General features: G+C 43.8%; 1 protein-coding gene across 3 annotated transcripts in view; it reads left to right on the forward strand.

Moving 5' to 3' along the window:
• Positions 1–3,810: 3,810 nt before the first annotated feature.
• Positions 3,811–17,870, forward strand: part of CUNH20orf194 (chromosome unknown C20orf194 homolog) — a 257,297-nt gene continuing 243,237 nt past the window's right edge. For all 3 annotated transcript variants that reach the window (XM_029556875.1, XM_029556874.1, XM_008854459.3), the window contains exon 1: positions 3,811–3,973. In XM_029556875.1, coding sequence (XP_029412735.1) covers positions 3,891–3,973 — 83 coding nt within the window. In that variant the 5' untranslated portion in view covers positions 3,811–3,890. The remainder of the gene's footprint in view (positions 3,974–17,870) is intronic.

Here is a 17,870-nt window from a genome sequence, read left to right on the forward strand (position 1 = left end):
TCCTATGGAGGCAATTCCCCAATTGTTCCCTCAACCAAGATGTGTCAAGTTGACACTAAAGCTATCCAGCAAAATTGACCACTCGTCAACTTGAAACACAAACACATCACTATTAAACCATAACCTTTCCAATTCTTATCTCCAAGATATGATGTAAATATCAGAACATAAGACAACCTTAAAATCCCCACAGTCCTTAAAAAATCCAAACACTTAAAAATCCACAATCTCTTAATAGTCTTTTAACTGTGGGTGGGCTTCTATAAAATCCAGAACAAGTACTGTCTTATTTCAAAGGGAAGAATCAGGCACACCTAAGCAAAACCAAAGTCCAGCAAAGTAGCTTGAGGCTGGACATCTGGGATTCACTCACGATCTTCTGGCTCCAAAGGGTTCTGGCAGCTCCACTGCTCTGACTCTGCAGTCTATAGCACACTCAGCTCATCTCACAGACCCAGGCCAGCTCCGTTCCACACCTACTGCTGTCCTTGGTGGTCATCCCATGGTCCCGGCATCTCCAAAAAGCTGGGGTTGCCTCCGAAACTGAGGCTACACCTTCACCAATGGCCTCTTCTTGCCTCTGGGGTGCAAAGCCTCAGATTCTCTCCATGACCCCTTCAATTCTGGGGTCTTCACTGTTACTGAAGCTGCACTTTCACCTATGGCCTTTCCTGGCCTCTTAGAGTGCCAAGCCTCAGCTGCTCTCTGTGACCCCTTCACGCTTTCGACACCAGAACCATGCAGGAGACTCTTACACATTACCAAGTCCTGCTTCCAGCTTGAAATAGAGGTGCGGGTCCCCTGTGTGCTGACTCTGAGGAAATACCTCCCAGAAGACTTCACAACAGTGATGCTGGTCTCTTGTTACAGCTGACTTTTCAGCTCCAGCCAACCAGCATCAATTGTCCCAGGAAAGCAAAGGTTTAACTTCAGGTTCTGTTCTCTTAGTCACAGCTGATTCTTCAGCCCCAGCTGACCAGAACCCACAGATTCTCAGTTCAAATATCACAGAAACAGCCCTGATAGTCTCCACTTCCCTTTGAAGCTTCACAGGCCAGGCCTCCATTGTCTACAACTCTTTCAGCATAACTTTTCCAAGCTCCACAGCAACAAACTGAGTGCGCGATAGCTTTTCCAGCCCAAAGTTCCAAACACTTCTACGGTCCTCCCCAAAACACCAAGGTCAGGTCTGTCACTACAATACCCTACTCCTCATCCCACTCTCTGGTACCAATTTCTGTCCTGGTTTGTTCTCCATTGCTGTGACAAAATACTCTGACCACTACCAACTTGGGGAGGAAGGGTTTATTCAGCTTACATCTCCCAGGTCACAGTTCATCAGGGAGCCCAAGGTAGGAACTCAGGGCAGGAACCTGGAGGCAGGAGCTGGAGCACAGGCCATGGAAGAATGCTGCTTACTGGCTTGCTCCCCTGGCTCCTGGTCAGCCTGTTTTCTTATGCAACACAGGCCCACCTGCCCAGGGGTGGCACCACCCACAGTGGGCTGGGTCCTCCCACATCACTTACCAAGAAGATGCCCCTCAGACATGGCCATAGGCCAGTCCCATAGAAGCAATTCCCCAACTGAGGCTCCCTCAACCCAGGTGTGTCAAGTTGACACTAAAGCTATCCAGCACAGCTACGAGTGAGACTGAAAAAAACAGAAAAGAAGAGAAAAAAAGAACCATTAGAATCTAGTAAAAGTCAATTGTCATTCCTCACATCCTCATATCTGAAATCCCAGCACTAGACTTGGAGTTCAAGACCCCCTAAAGGATATAATGAATTCAAGGCCAGTCACTTCATACCCACTAAGCTGACTATAATCCAAAATATTTAAAAAAGATTGTTTGGGAGGATGTGGAGAAACTGGAACCTTTATACCTTGGTAGTGTGACTATAAATGGTGCGACTTCTTTGGAAAACAGTACAGAATTGCCACAAATTATTAAACATCGCATCTCCATATGATGTGTATGTGGATACATATACAAGGTAATTGAAAAACGTATGTCTACATGATTACATGTGAATATTTGTTTATATTGGCATTGGCTAAGAAAACACAAAAGAGGAAATAACCAAAATAGTCATTAACTGATAAAGGAATAATCAAGATGCAGTAAATTCCTTCAGTGAACTATGTCAGACATCCAAAGGCACACATATTTTTTTGCTTTTTGAGACAGGGTCTCATTGTGTATCCCTGGTTGCCTGGAGTTCCCTATGTAGACCAAACTGGCCTTGAACTCAGAGATCTGCTTGCCTCTGCCCCCCAAGTGCTGGGATTAAAGGTATACACCACCACGATGGACCAAAGGCACACAATTTGTATCTATGCTACAAAAAATGGTAAGCCTTCCAGTCTGGCATGATAATGCAGGTTCCTAATCTCTGCGCTTGGGAAGCTGAAGCAGGAAGATGGGGAGCTGAAAAGTGCCTAGGCTACACCAGTGTCTCAAAAAAAAAAAAAAAAAGTTAATGACCGATTTGCTGACAAGAGAGCTGTACTTGCAAGGCACAGCCTCTGAACAAAGCCAAACCTGTATGTAACGTTTTGGCCTTGCAGAATTCGTAGTCTTTCAAGAAGTTGGATTATTCAGTAATTAACAGACTCCTAGCTGTGTTTCCTAGAACAAAGAGGCTGAGAAAAAGCTCTTTAAGAAGCCCCTTCTTTGTGTAAGGCAGTCTCTGATTGGCTATTGTCTAGAAACCTAGAGCTGTCAATGATTGGCTGGCTTTCAGAAGGGAGCAACCTGTCATTGATATATTTTCAGAAACTGTTGGTGACTGGTTGATTTGGAAGCATAATCCCCTGAAGTGAGGTTGTTTCTCCTTGGTTGATTTTCAGAGCCTGTCTGGGTTACCTCTCAATAATGGTTACAAGGACACCGCTTGGGACTCCAGGCAAAAGTCTTTTCCTTTCTTGAATATATGTAAATACAAAGCACTTTTAATTCCTACTCCCTTCTTTTCGTCTTCTTTTAGGTAAACCTTCAAGAGATAACTTGGGGATTGTTTAAATCTTTGCGTGGAAAGAGGAATTTTCAGCCAGCATTATTTATAAACGAGTCAAACACCTATCATTTTGACAGAAAAACGGCTCTAGGTTGTTGTAACTGTGCAAAGATGAATTTAGGACACAATACATTCTGACAAGGTCAAAATGCGGTGTAGGATGTAATCATTAAATATGCCCTGTATATACAGGACGTCTGGCAAGGCTATCAATGAAATATTTTCTTCACTTTACACAGGAAGGGACTGGGACTCTGAGATTTTCCAGTCCATGGCCCGTAGCTGGAAAACTTTCCTACCGGGATCTGCACAGCAAAGGGCAGGGGTCCCCAGGCATACTGTGAACCCTCTGATGCCATGCCCTGAACAGGACGTGCGGACATCGCTAACCCGAGGCCTGCTAAGAAGGGTAGGTGCTCAAATGAATTCTCAGGCGAGGAGACAGCAGCCAGGCACCGGTCCTGAAGACCCGGGAATTAACCAGGCTACAGGCGCTGTGCTCTGGTCCCGCTACCGCGGTAGAAGGCTCCACAAGAGGCCTGAGTCGCGAGGTCGAGCGAGAAGCCGAAGTGGATGAGGCTCCGCCCCTGGCGCTTTCGCGTGTGTAGCTAGGGACCCCACAGCCGGTCGGGCCTTAAACAGCAGGGCGGCGCCCTGGTTACGGGGGAATTCCCTGTCCGGGTCCGCAGCCGTCCGCCCGCCACGCAATCCGGGTCGCCTCCGGTCCCTTGCTCGCCGCCCCGCCCGTCGTGCTCACGCACGCCGCCCCGCCCACCGGCACGCCCTCGCCCCGCCCCGCCGCGCCGGCCTGCAGAAGCCCGCCGGTCTCTGTGACTCGCCCCCGGCCCTGTGCTGCTTCGCCGCCCGCCGCCATGGACTCATACGCCCCGCATCCGCTGGGGCTGCCCCGCGCGCGCCTCTCCGGCAGCTCCGGCCGTGGGTTGGCCTCTGTCAGGTACGCGAGCCGTGGCCGCCTATGCGGCCGGGCGGGATGAGGGCAGTCTGGGCGACGCCTCCGGCCGCAGGGCGTGGTCGGACATGGCTTCCCAGCACGGGATTCTTTAAAACGGTTCCTAGGAGGACGTTTCCCGCGGACAGCGGTCTTCTGGGGGCGGGGGCTCTTGAGTGGACAACCCCACAGCGGTTCTCTGTGGAGACCCTATTGTCACGCCCCCACCCGTGGACCGATTTCCCCGGGGAAGTCTCCCCACAGACCGCCCCAGGGTGGCCGGCTCCCCAGCCGGTTCCGCTCCTCCAGCACAGGGGCTCCGCTCCGGAGCTGCTGCCCTGCGAGTCCCGCGGTGTAGGTGTCTGCAGCCTTGGCCCTTGACAGCAGCTCAGCTGCGTGGTACCCCGCCCTCTGCTAGTCCGTTCACAGCATCTCCCCTTACCTTTCCCGTAGTGGGGACGTGAAGGTCATTGGGGGAGCCTGAGGAAAAACGAAATGGATGGATGGATAGAAAAGACTTCCAGAGCCCCTGAAAGGGGCGGACAACCAAATTCCCAGTAGAGCCCGCGGTATCCTCAATACCCCGAGGGGAGTTGCTGTTAGGGAGGGTCGCTCCTCTTCCATGCTGATGATCCGTTTCCCATTTCTGCCCCATTTGGAGGCCTGACATTGACAGACTGGGCATTGTTCTTTAGGGAGCGAGTATGGGCCACCAACGAAATGTGGAGGTCGGAATGATGGAGGGGTTGCAGCAAAATACCTTTGAGAAAGGGAGGGGGAAAGAATCACCTGGGCATTGTTTCTGCTAAACTGTCATTAAACCAGAAGAGGATTTGTTTGTTGAATTTTTTTCTTTTTCTTTTGTTAATTTCATTTTTATGTGCATTAGTGTATTGCCTGCATGTATATAAGTACACACATGTTGTGCAATGCCCGCGGAAATCAGAAGAGGGCGTCGAATTCTCCTAGAACTGGAGTTAGCCGCCTTGTGGGTGCTGGGAACTGGAACCCCGGTCCTCTGCAAGAGCAGGCTGTGTTCTTAACCGCTGACGCCATCTTTCCAGCCCCTGAATTGCTTTTTTTTTTTTTTTTTTTTTGACTGTAGCCAGTTGGCAAAACAAATATGGTATTGTTCCCTTGAAGGGGCTTTTTCTATATTATTTTGTTATTATTTTTTTATTTTTATTTTATGTGTATGAGTGGTGTGCTGGATAGCTTTAGTGTCAACTTGACACACCTGGGTTGAGGGAGCTTCAGTTGGGGAATTGCCTCTATTGGACTGGCCAGTGGCCATGTCTGAGGGGCATCTTCTTGATGAGTGATGTGGGAGGGCCCAGCCCACTGTGGGTGGTGCCACCCCTGGGCAGATGGGCCTGTGTTGCATAAGAAAGCGGGCTGAGCAGGGGCCAGGGGAGCAAGCCAGTAAGCAGTGTTCCTCCATAGCTTGTGCTCCAGTTCCTGCCTCCAGGTTCCTACCTTGAGTTCCTACCTTGGGCTCCTGGATGACCTGTGACCTGGGAGATGTAAGCTACATAAACCCTTTCCTCCCCAAGTTGGTAGTGGTCAGAGTATTTTGTCACAGCAATGAAGAACAAACTAGGACAAGTGGTAAATACACCAGTGGAATTACAGATGGTTGTTAGCTGCCATGTGGGTGCTGGGAACAGAACCTGGGTGCTTTATAAGAGCAGCCATTTCTCTTAACCACTGAGCCATTTGTCCACCCCCCTCATTTTGGTATTTGGTATTTTAACTTTTTCTCTTTCTCTCCCTCTCTTTCTCTCTCTCTCTCTCTTTCTCTTTCTCTCTCTCTCTCTTGTTTCCCTGAAGTTGGAGGTCAATTCTCAGGGCCTTGCACATGCTAGGCAAATATTATACCACCCCAGCCTTTGTTTATGTGGGGCTTTGTTGTTGGCTTTGATTTGCCAATGTGTCTTTTGGGGTTGTTTTAACTCGATCAGATTCATGATGAGCAAGAACTAATTCTTAATTTTTACTATTTTTATTTTATGTACTTTGGCTGCATGTATGTTAAGTACATCTGTCTTGTGCAATGCCCATGGAGGTAAGAAGAGGACATCGGATCCCCTGGAACTTGATTTACAGGCAGTTGTTAGCCACCATATGGATTCTGGGGAACCAAACCCTGGTCCTCTGGGAGAACTGCCAGTGCTCTTAACCACTGAGCCATCCCTCTAGCCTTAATTCTTAATTTTAAAATTACATTTATATATGTATTTGTGTGTGGATGTCTGCGTGCCTGCCATGGCACAAGTGTGAAGGTCACAGGACAACTTGGAGGAGTCCATTCTCACCTTTCATTATGGGGTCTTGGGAACTGAACTCAGGTTGTCAGGCTTGGCAGCAAGTACCTTTACTGGTTGAGCCATCCCATTGGTCCAAGAACTAATTATTCTCTTTCATTTCCCAGCATTCTTTCCCACACTCTGGCAGCTAATAATATGTTTATTGAATGAATAAAAGATGAGAGATTGAGGCTGGAGAGATGACTCAGCAGTTAAGAGCACTGGCTGCTCTTGGAGAAGACTGGGGTTTGATTACCAGCACCCACCTGGCAGCTGACAACTATCTGTAACTCCAGTTCCAGGAGAATACATAGCCACCTTCTGATCTCTTCTGATACAGGGGCACTTATATGTGGGTCTCTCCCTCCCCTCGGGTGTCGTTGGCCACAGATCCACGAGGACAAAAGGAGCAAAAGCGACAAACGGGGTCAGGACAGCCAGTGAGCACAATGGAAAAGACCTTCCTGGGAGTCAGATTTAGTGATACAGCTCCGTTTATTCAGTGGGGGTCAGCGAAAATACAGTGTGGAGGCAGCAGCCAAAGCTTCAGCTGATAGGTGCTCATAGTGTGCTTTATTTACATGTGGTAGGGGGATCCTATCATCTGGCTATAGGGAAATGCCTAATTATCATATAGAAAAAACCTGGGGGCAGTTTTATTGCAGGTAACTATGCCAAAGGTCATGTTCCATATAAGGTCAGGCATTCCGTGCTTGGTGGCACTTTCCAGGTAAGTCAGGGAGAGAGCAGGAGGCCCCCCGCTGAGAAAGGGAGTCCCTAAGAGCTATCCAGCCATGGTGGACTGCAACCTTAGCAGCAGGGTCCCCCAACACTTATATACAGTAAATACACTCATACACATAAAATAAAAATAGTAAATAAGCCGGGCATGGTGGCGCACGCCTGTAGTCCCAGCACTTGGGAGTCAGAGGCAGGCAGATCTCTGTGAGTTCAAGGCCAGCCTGGTTTACATAGTGAGTTCCAGGACAGCTGGGGCTACAGGGAGACCCTGCTTCAAAAAGACAAAAAAAAAAAATTGTAAATAAAATATTTTTTAAAAAAGATGAGTGATACAGTTAGATGGTAGGTAATGAAACTGTGTGTTTTTGGAGTCTTTATTACTTCTAATTTGAGGATGTATGAGTTCCTCTGCTCTGGTCTGGAATTCTTTCTGGGCTTTTCAATTTTCAGTGTTTAGCTGCTTGTGGAAACTGCGTCCAGTCTATCTCAGCACTTCTACCACTGCTTGAAAGTGTTTGAACTTTGTATGGAAATTGAACAAGGATACTTTAGAACTTGGTGTAGCCATCTGTTAAATCTAGGCTCTCTGTGGATATGGGGATAGGAATTTGTGTGTGTGTGTGTGTGTGTGTGTGTGTGAGAGAGAGAGAGAGACAGAGAGAGAGAGAGAGAGAGAGAGAATGCTGAGGTTGGAACTTGGGCCTTGCAAATGGTAGCAAAGTACCCTCGGAACTATATCCATAGCTCAAGCCCTGGAATCGAATATTAAAACAGTTTTTTTGTGGGCTGGAAAGATGACTCAGAGGTTAGGAGTACTGGCTGCTATTGCAGAAGTCCAGGATTCAGTTCCCAGCAGCAGCTAACAACTGTAACTCCAGTTCCAAGGACTCCGACGCCCTCTTCTGGCCTCTGAAAGCATTGCATGCATGTGACGCACATATATGCAAAACAGTCATACACATAAAATAAAAATAAAGTTTTTATTTACTTAACCAGGCAGAGGTCTGTGTATATGTGTCTGTATGTCACCACTTATATGTGGAGGTACAAGGACAACTTGTTTCTCCTTTTACCATGGAGGTCCCAAAGATCAAACAAGTCATCAGGCTTAAGGGCAAGTGCTTTCAAGACCTGCTGAACCATCTTGCTGGCCCTTGACTTGATTTTTTATTTATTTTTATTTAGTTATTTAGTCTTTTTTTTTTAGTGTGTATGAGTGTATTGCCTGCATGTATGTGAGTGCACCCCATGTCTTGCAATGCCGGGGAGGTCAGAAGAGGGCTTTGGAGTCCCCTGGAACTGGAGTTAAGGACAGTTTGTAGCTGCCATGTTGGTGCTAGGAATCGAACCCGGGTCCTCTGCAAGAGTAGTGAAGTGCTCTTAACCGCTGAGCCATCTCTCCAGCCCTGATTTGATTTTTTTTTTTTTGAGATGATTTTTTTTGAGAATTGTAGGGGGGAAAAAAGATCAACTTTACCATTAAGTACATCTCTAAAATAAATGCTACCTTCCTTGTTTCTCTCTCCTATGGTCTCACTGTATAGCCCTGGCTGGCCTAGAACTTACTGTGTAGACCAAATTGTCCTGGAACTGACAGAAAGCTGCCTGCCTCTGCTTCTAAGTGCTGGAATTAATGATGTGTGCCACCATGCCTGGCTTTACAGTCCTTGCTTCTAATAGCATGCCCAAATGCTTTTTATTTACTTTCTGAGTTTGTTATTATTTGAGACAGATTTCACTGTGTAGCCCTGACTGACCTAGAATTTGCTGGGTAGACCTGCTGACCTTGAACTTGTGGTGATTCTCCTGCCTCTACCTCTGCCTCTAGAGTGCTGGGATTACAGAAGTGTGCCATCACACCTGGCTTATTTACTTTTTTCTTTTTAAAAATGTATTGTTAGTAGTTTTGGTTGTTTTTTTTTTTTTTTTTGTGTGTGTGTGTGTGTGTGTGTGTGTGTGTGTGTGTGTGATATGTGTGATATGTGTGACAGAGTGGGCACATTCATGCCATGGTGCATGTATGAAGGTCAGTGAATAGCTTTGAGGAGTCAGTTCTGTTTTTCCACTGTGAGTTCTGGGAATTGAACTCAGGTCATCAGGCTTATACAGTAAGCACTTTTAGCCACTGAGTGATCTCACCAGCTCTTTTTCTTTTCTTTTTTTGTTTTGTTTTGTTTTTTGGTATTTTGAGACAGGACCTCCGTGTAGCCCCAGCTAGCCTGGAACTTGCTATGTAGACTAGATTGGCCTTGAATTTGCAGAGATCTGCCTGCCTCTGCCTCCCAAGTGCTGGGATTAAAGGCATGCACCACCACACCCAGCTTCTATATTTTTCTTAAAGATAGTGTTTTATGTTATATTAAGAAGAGATGCCTCAGCAGTTAAGAACACTGGTTGTTCTTGCAGAAGACCTGGGTTCGAATCCCAGCACCCACATGGCAACTAACAGCTGTCCGTAACTCCAGTCCCAGGGGATCTGACAGCCTCTTCTGACCTCCGAGGGCATTGCACGATGTGGGTACACTTACCTACATGCAGGCAATACACACATACACATAAAATAAAAATGATTTTTAAAAATTTAAAAAAAGAAAAGATGCATGTCAGGATAGAGGGGATTTGATGTCTTCTTCTGACCTCCTTGGACACCAGCACGCACTTGGCATGCACTCATATAGACATGCATATACATAAAGTCAGTAAACATCTTTTTTGTTTTTAATTAGTCATACCTGAACTGAATTTTGCATCAGCTGGTTTGGCTGAAACTTTAGACAGTGAATCATGTAAATTACTAAGCCTTTGGTAAAGGAAATTTGGAGAACGTTCCCTCCTTTCTCCACCTCTCCATAATTGAACATGCTTTTCTTACCTATTTAAGCCTTCCCTTCCCCCTTCCCCCCCCCAGTGTTTTTTTTCGGGGGGGTCTTTTTGAGACAGGGTCTCCCTGTAGCCCCAGCTGGCTTGGAACTCACTAGGTAGACCAGGCTGGCCTTGAACTCACAGAGATCCGCCTTCCTCTGCCTCCCAAGTGCTGGGATTAAAGATGTGCGCCACCACACCCCACCCCCAGTGTTTTTGAGATAAAATTTTATTCTGTAGCTCAAGGGCTGGCCTTGAACATGGTAATTCTCCTGTCTCAGCTTCCCAGGTGCTGAGATTATAGGCATGTGGCAGTCATGCTCTGCTTCCCCCTCACTTCTGGCAGTGAAGGTTCCTGTCAGGTTTGGCCTCAGCACTTTTCTGCCACCCTCACGTGGCTTCTTTGTTGCTCTGTCCTGAGTGATAGAAGCAAGCTGAACTTGTGAAGTTACATTCCTAGAAGACTATAGATAGTACTTTGCAAGTGCATGGTTTTCTTCTACAAGGGAGTTCATTCTCATAGATGAAGAATGGAGATCAGAAAGGAAAATATTATTACTCAGATTTGGAGACTCCTTTTTTAAGGCTATGATAGTTATCAGTGCTGTCTATCAGATAATTTTGGTTTCTGTCTGCTGAACACATGGAATTATAATTGTTTGCCCCTTTCCAGTTGGCCTTGAGTGCCTTTTGGTTAATGAGATATACATAAGAATAATGCTGTAGCCCTTGTGGTAAAAGCTTCAGGAATATAATTTGTTAGTCTCTTTCCTTGTGTTATGGTGGCTGGCTCTTGTTGCTCCGAATGGTTGATTCACCATCTCTCTGGGACCCATAGCATAGTGAGTGTGAGAAAAAAGTGAAGTGCAACTAGGATTTATTAATTATATTAATTTACTCTTGTGTATGTGTGCATGCATGCATATCCACAGTATGTGTGTATTTAGGTCAAAGGACAACTTGTTGGAGTGAGTTCTCTCATCCTACCATGTGGATCCCAGGAATTGACTCAGGTCATCAGTAAGCACCTTTAACTACTGAGTTATTTCTCTGTCCCTGGGAATTTTTTTTTTTTAAGCCAAAGTATAACTTAGCCTATCTGAACTAATATTAAGGAATCAGTGGAAATCTTTCTGAAACCTATTGTCCTACTTCAAAATATTTTTCTGCAGAGTGGTCTGTTTCTGTTTGAGACTTTTTTTTTTTTTTGAGACAGGGTCTCATTATGTAATCCTGGCTGGCCTGGAACTTGTTGTATAGATCAGACTGCCCTCAAACTCACAGAGATCTGCCTCTCCCTCTGGAGTTCTGGGATTAAAGGTATGCATCACTATACCCTGCCTACTTGGAACTTCAATCTCACTGATTATATAATATATACTCTTAGGTGCCATAGATTCAGATTCATCAAGCAGTCCTCAGCCCTCAAAGAGCTCTTTTATAAGAGAAAATAGATACAATAAAAATTAGTGGTGAGAAATAAGTACTGAAGAAAAAAATAGGTCTAAGGGAATAAAAATGGAAGAAGGCCTACTTGGGTTTCACTCAACTGTTTCTGGTATTGGGAACACTGTAAGAAAAATAGGTTTGTGGAGAGAGTAAAGTTCGATTTTCATGTTCAATCTCAGTTACCTAATACTCAATTGGAGAATTTGGAATGGTAGTTGGATATATTAGTCTGGAGTTAAGGAAGAACAGGGTTAGAACCACCCATATGCTCATGACTCTCAAGTGTTTATTCAAAGCTATGAAACTAAAGATCCAGGGACTGAAAAAATACACATGGAGAACTAAGGTCCTAATTATGAGGGTAGCTCATATATAGAGTAAGGAGAGTAAATAAGTTTCAGAAAAGATCTTCCCTATGTCTTTGTAACAGTGTCTTCCAAATTCTAAGGAAAATAGTTTCCTACTTTTGAGATAGGAGAATAATCAAGGACAGTCATGAAAAGTCAAGTTGATATTGTTGATAGTTCAATGCAGACTAAGAATAAACTACTAGAGTTGGTAATATGGAGGACAATGGAGACTTTAACAAAAACATTTTACGTTCAGTAGTTTCAAGAGAAAGTGAGAATTGAAGATAGTGAGTGCAGGCAGTTGTAGTGATGTTCTTTCAAGGAATTTTTTTTTTTGTCTTTTTGAGACAGGGTCTCCTTGTAGCCCCAGCTGTCCTGGAACTCACCATGTAGACCAGGCTGGTCTCGAATTCACAAAGATCTGCCTGCCTCTGCCTCCCAAGTGCTGGGATTAAAGGCGACCACATCTGGCACTTAAGGGTTATTTTAAGGAGAGGCAGAGTAATAAGGCTATAACTGGAAAGTCATGAGATGTGAAGATAATTTTAGTATGTGTGCTTAGATGGGTAGATGTTATAACATGTTGGTAAATTGATGGGCATTATACAGGAGAGAGGAGAAAAGTAATGATCGAAGTGATGAAGGACGCAGGATGAAGTCCTTATGTAGTGAAGAGATGTTAGGAGCCAGTCTGCCAATTAATTAATGTTGACCTTAAGCTAGATAAGTACAGTGCGAACAGTTTAATCTTCAGTGGAAGATTGAATGCACCCAAATACTGGTATATTGATAGTTGGGAGCGGGCAGAGTAAAGTTCTCCTGATGACTTCTGTATTCTCAAGTAAATACGAAAGAAGGTCTTATCTGAAAATAAAGAATAGGGAGATGTACGTTTGAGAAGATAGGTGTAAAATCCATTCAGGTTGAGTGGAAAAGAATGAGTCCAATAACATGATTAGGATTGTCAGTGGCACCAAGAATCCATTTGGTGTTTGTGATTATAAATTTAAGGTAAGACCCACTTGACATAATCGTATGCTTTTCCCACAGTTAATGTTGAGCTGCTCCCATGTGGATGATTTGGGAGGGAATATCTGAGGTAGGACAGAGGACACCTTTGAAGAAAGTTGTATTAGTTACTTTTCTTCATACTGCAATAAAATACCTGACAAGGAGCAACTTGAGAGGCAGAATTTATTTTGATTCCATGGTGGGAAAGGTATGGTGTCCAGGAGCTTGCTTACATTTGAGCAGATCAGGAAGCTGACAGAGAAAAATCACAAGTGGGGCTATAAATCCTGAAGGCCCAGGTCCTCAGTGACTCACTTCCTCCAGCTATGCCTTATAAGGGATCCACAGCTCCCTAAAACAGCACCAGCAGCTGGAGACCAAATATTCAGACATGAGCCTATGGGGTAAAGAGAGCAAGACATGCTGAGATTTGTGGGAATTAAGGTTGGAGTAGTTTCCAGATTTAAAGGACTCATCAAGAATCCAACACATTGAATTAAAAATACCCACGCAAAGGCACAGAAATCATGAAAATTTTGAGTGCTATAACAATAAAAGAACATCTGCGAATAGATAGATAGCATGGGGAAGCACCAAGACTGAAAGGTAGAAGTGAGTAAAGACTACAGGGCCTTCCGAAGGAAAATGGATTCTTGCCCAGAATTCGGAATACAGCCAGATTCTCAGCTGGTTTAAGGAAAGGACGAAGATATTTCATATGTGCCAGACTGTAGAATTTGTCATCCTGTGTACGTTTTATGAAGGTGCTTCAGCAGGATATGCTCTGCTAACCTAAGGGTTTGTGTCCTAGGACTCTTCTGTGTTCTGTAAGATGGGATTTCTTCTTGTCAAATGGATACAAAAGGAAGGCCCTTCTATATTATGCCTAGAAATATATTACCAAAGGAATGGGACCTTTCCCCACCCCTCTCAGGAATTTGGGAACTTGGTACTCTATATGTAGTCCAGGATGGCCTCAAACTAGTCATCCTCCTGCTTCACATTTCTGAGTGCTGCCATAAGTGTATATCACCATGTTTGGTTTGAATGGGACTATTTTTAATTGTCATTTCCCATATTGCTTTCCCTAGTATTTATATCAGTACCTGAACTATAATTAGTCCTAACTAAATTTAAACTACTATTGATAACTATTGTGAAACAGTCCTTGCAGTAATTATTTATTGACTAAATAGAGAATAATCCCAGGTGAATCTGTGGACCATGCTCAATTTCATGAGTGTTCAGAGAATGAAGTGTCATAGCTAAGAACTAGGTTATTGAGAATATGGTTCATGATAGTGATACTTTACTGAGAGCACTTTATTTAAAGCCTCACAGAGGCCTGTCATCTCTTTAGGTGAAGTATACTAGCTAATTGCCAGTACCAGTGGTTGTCTTTGGGGTTTACAGAGCTACAGAAGTATTGTAGTTATACTATTGATGATCCCTGCCGTGAGAAAACCCTGCATGCTAAGCAAGATTGTGTCCATGAGTGTCTGAAATTGTGAAATTTCGGCCTGTAATATGCTCAGCAGGGTATGAAGGCATGACCTATAATCCCAGCACTTGGGAGATGGAGGCAAGAGGATCGGAAGTTCAAGACCAGCCTCTAGCTACATAGAGATAAAGACCAGCCTGGGCTATATCAGACCCTGACTCAAATACAATACAACAAAACAAAAATCCTAAAAAACTTACTTGGATGCTAGCTATGGAAGCAAAAAGGCATGCCTTGTTAGAGCTTCATTTCTGGCCCAGAGGTAGTAGCCTAGCTATTTGTCTTTCATTTGTGTCTGAGATGACAACATACTGTGGACTTCTAGTATTGTGATAGTCTTAATGCACAGTATCTTGGCAGTGTTCCCTAGTTCTGGAATGTTCTAATATTTGTGGGGTCGGGAGGGGGTGAAAGATGTTACACAGCTTAAACCATATATATATATATATGTATATATATATATATATATATATATATTCTGCACTTGCCACCAAAACCTGAGGACCTAAGTTCAATGCCTGGAACCCACATGGTGAAATGAGAGAACCTACTCTACAAAATTGTCTTCTGACCTCTATACATGCACCATGGGATGTGTGTACCAGCACACACAGAATATACAACACACACACACACACACACACACACACACAAATATGAATGAATAAATAGGTAGAACCCACATAAAAGCCGGATGCAGTAGTGCATGTCTGTAGTCCTAAAACTCCTATGGCAACATGAGAGTCAGAGACAGGAGAATCCCCAGAAACTTAAGGGCCAGCCAGCCTGGTGTATACAGTGGTAAAAGCCAGAGACTCTGTCTCAACAAGGTGGATGGAGAGGACTGACACCTGATCTCTGATTTTCTTCAACCTCCAAGAGGTGTTGAAGCACAGCAGCAGTAAGCCTGAGAAGGCCAAGGGCTCTAGTCCTTTGACCCAGTCCTCTGCTTTGTGCTCCCATGGTGACAACTGAGTTGATGCTAATTTTACTCAGTGGTTGGTTTTCTTGAATAATGGGTCCACTACTTTATTTTTCCTGGTAGGAAGAATGCCTTCCTCTCTGGTTCATGCTCTCTTTCCCTCCTTAGACACCCTGGTTTCTACTGATAAGCATTTCCTCACATCTGTTTTCTTTCTTTCTGGACAGTTGAATGCAGACTATGAAATAATATTTGAGAGTTACTGCATTTATCCTCTAAATTCCTCTTTGTGTGAACTGAGAGCTAGTGAACTGGATTGAGTCTTTTCATGCACCAGAAGCTAAGCTGAACAGAGTCCTTTACAAAAGTTATTGTATATATGTGTGTATGTATGTGCATATGCACATGTGTGTGCATGCATATGGAGGTTAGATGTTGACATTGGATGTCTTCTTCAATTCTCTGCATTTTATTTTTTATAGTTACTAATTTCATTGTGTATGTGTGTATATGCACACACAACACATGTGCATGTGGAAATCAGAGGACAACTTGTGTGAGTTGGTTCTCTCTTTCCACCATGTGTGTTCTGGGGATTGAATTTAGGTGGTAAGGCTTGGCAGCAAGTGCCTTTACCTGCTAAACCATCTTTCCAGACCATTTACCCTATTTAATTACTTAATCTACTTTTATTTATTGTCCACCTTATTTTTTGAGACACAGTCCTCTCACTGAACCTACAGCTCAGTGATTGTCTTAATTTCTTTTCCTATTATTGTAATAAAGTAATCAGACAAAAACAACTTAAGGGAGAAAGGGCTTATTTCAAAGGTACAGTCTACTATGGCAGAGAAATCAAGGCAGCAGGAGCATGAAGCACTTGGTCATATCATATCCTTAGGAACAGAGAGTAATGAATGCTTAATCCTGCTCACTCTCCTTTCTCCAGTTATACATTCCAAGATCCTTCCCACCTCAACATAATCAAGATAATCCCCCAAAGACATGCCCAGAGGCCTATCTTCCAGGTGACCCTAGATTCTATCAAGTTGACAATTACCACCAACCATCACACTGATTTGTCTAGACTGGCTATCCAGTGAGCTCCCAGTATCTCCTTGTTTTTATACTGCTAGTACTAGAGTTACAGATATGCCTTCATGTCTGACTTTTTTATGTAGATTCTAGGGATCCAAACTCAGGAGCTAATGCTTGTGCTGCAAGCACTTTAAGGACTGAGTCATCTTCCCAAGCCTCCTTGGATGGATTTCTTTTATAGTGAAAAAAAAAAAATAGGACCCACCAAGGTCTTTAGGAATCCTCAAAAAATATGGGAAATACTCACCTATAGATTTGTTGGACAATCACATTTTGGGTAAAGAAGTGGGAATAAGAGCATATAGAATTGCTGAACTAATGGAATAGTTAAACTTCTTTATTCAAGACAAGATGAATTTTGAACATACTGCTAAATGTAGGTGCTGACAGTCTATTTCTCCTGTGAATGACCCAAAGATAGTCTATAAAAGGAATGGAGCTTGTGGTATAGAGGAAAATGATGCACTAGGTGTACCTACCTTGAGTATGATAATTTATAATTATGGGAAAACCAAACCAAACCTTTTTCAGTTCCAAATTCAGTCTGTGGGGTGGTCATAAAATCTAAAAATAAAGATATTAATATTTTATCAAGCATTATATATCCATAAGCCATCTGTTCAAAGATAGGAAAAAAATTAAGTTACTGGCTTAGCGGTTAAGAGCACTGACTGCTCTTGCAGAGGACCCAGGTTTGATTCCCAGCACCCATATGGCGACTACAAACTGTCCTTAACTCCAGCTCCAGGGGAATCCGAAGCCCTCTTCTGACCCCCATGGCATTGCATGACATGGGTGCACTCACATACATGCAGGCAATACACTCATACACATAAAATAAAAATAACAAAAGTATTTTAGAAAAATAAAAATAAAGTTACTGACTAAAGCACTATTTGCAATAGCAAAATAAGTAAATAAATCCTTCATGTGACTCATACTGGTCAGTTAAATGAAAACAAAAGGAAGCTGGGTATGGTACCATGTCTGTAAACCCAGCATTTAGGAGGTAAAGGTGGAAGGATCTGGAGTTCAAGGCTAGCTTTGGCTACATAGCAAGTTTGAGACCAGCCTGAACTATATGAGACCCTGTCTCCAAAACAAAACAAGACAAAATTAAATCAAACTAAACCATACCACACTATGCCAAACCAAATCACAGCCACAGAGGTTGGTGAGATGGCTCAGTGGGCCTAATGACTTGAGTTGATCATTGAGACCCATATGGTGGAAGAAGAGAGCCAGCTTCTGCAAGTTGTCCTCTGACCTCCACACATGCACCATGGTGTGTTCCACTCCCCCCCCCAACATACACACACATATTACAAAAGTAAATAATTTTTTAAAATGTGTAATTAAAAAGTAAGTTCAGTTCTATGTACTGTTTATTTATGTAATGCCTCTGCCCCCACCCAAACTGTATTACTGAGAGAGTTATACCAGATTCTTCACATCAGTGTTCTGTGATGTGAATCAGACTGATCTGAAGATTCACTTTGTAAAATATTCAAAACATGAAGCATGCACAATATAAGGAAACTATATTAGCATTTTAATTGTTTGGTTTTCAAGATAAAAAATTAATATAAATTGCCGGGCATGATGGCACACGCCTTTAATCCCAACACTGGGGAGGCAGAGGCAGGTAGATCTCTGTGAGTTC

Source organism: Nannospalax galili, unplaced genomic scaffold, assembly GCF_000622305.1.
Source record: "Nannospalax galili isolate Female #2095 unplaced genomic scaffold, S.galili_v1.0 scaffold707, whole genome shotgun sequence".
NCBI lineage: Eukaryota > Metazoa > Chordata > Mammalia > Rodentia > Spalacidae > Nannospalax > Nannospalax galili.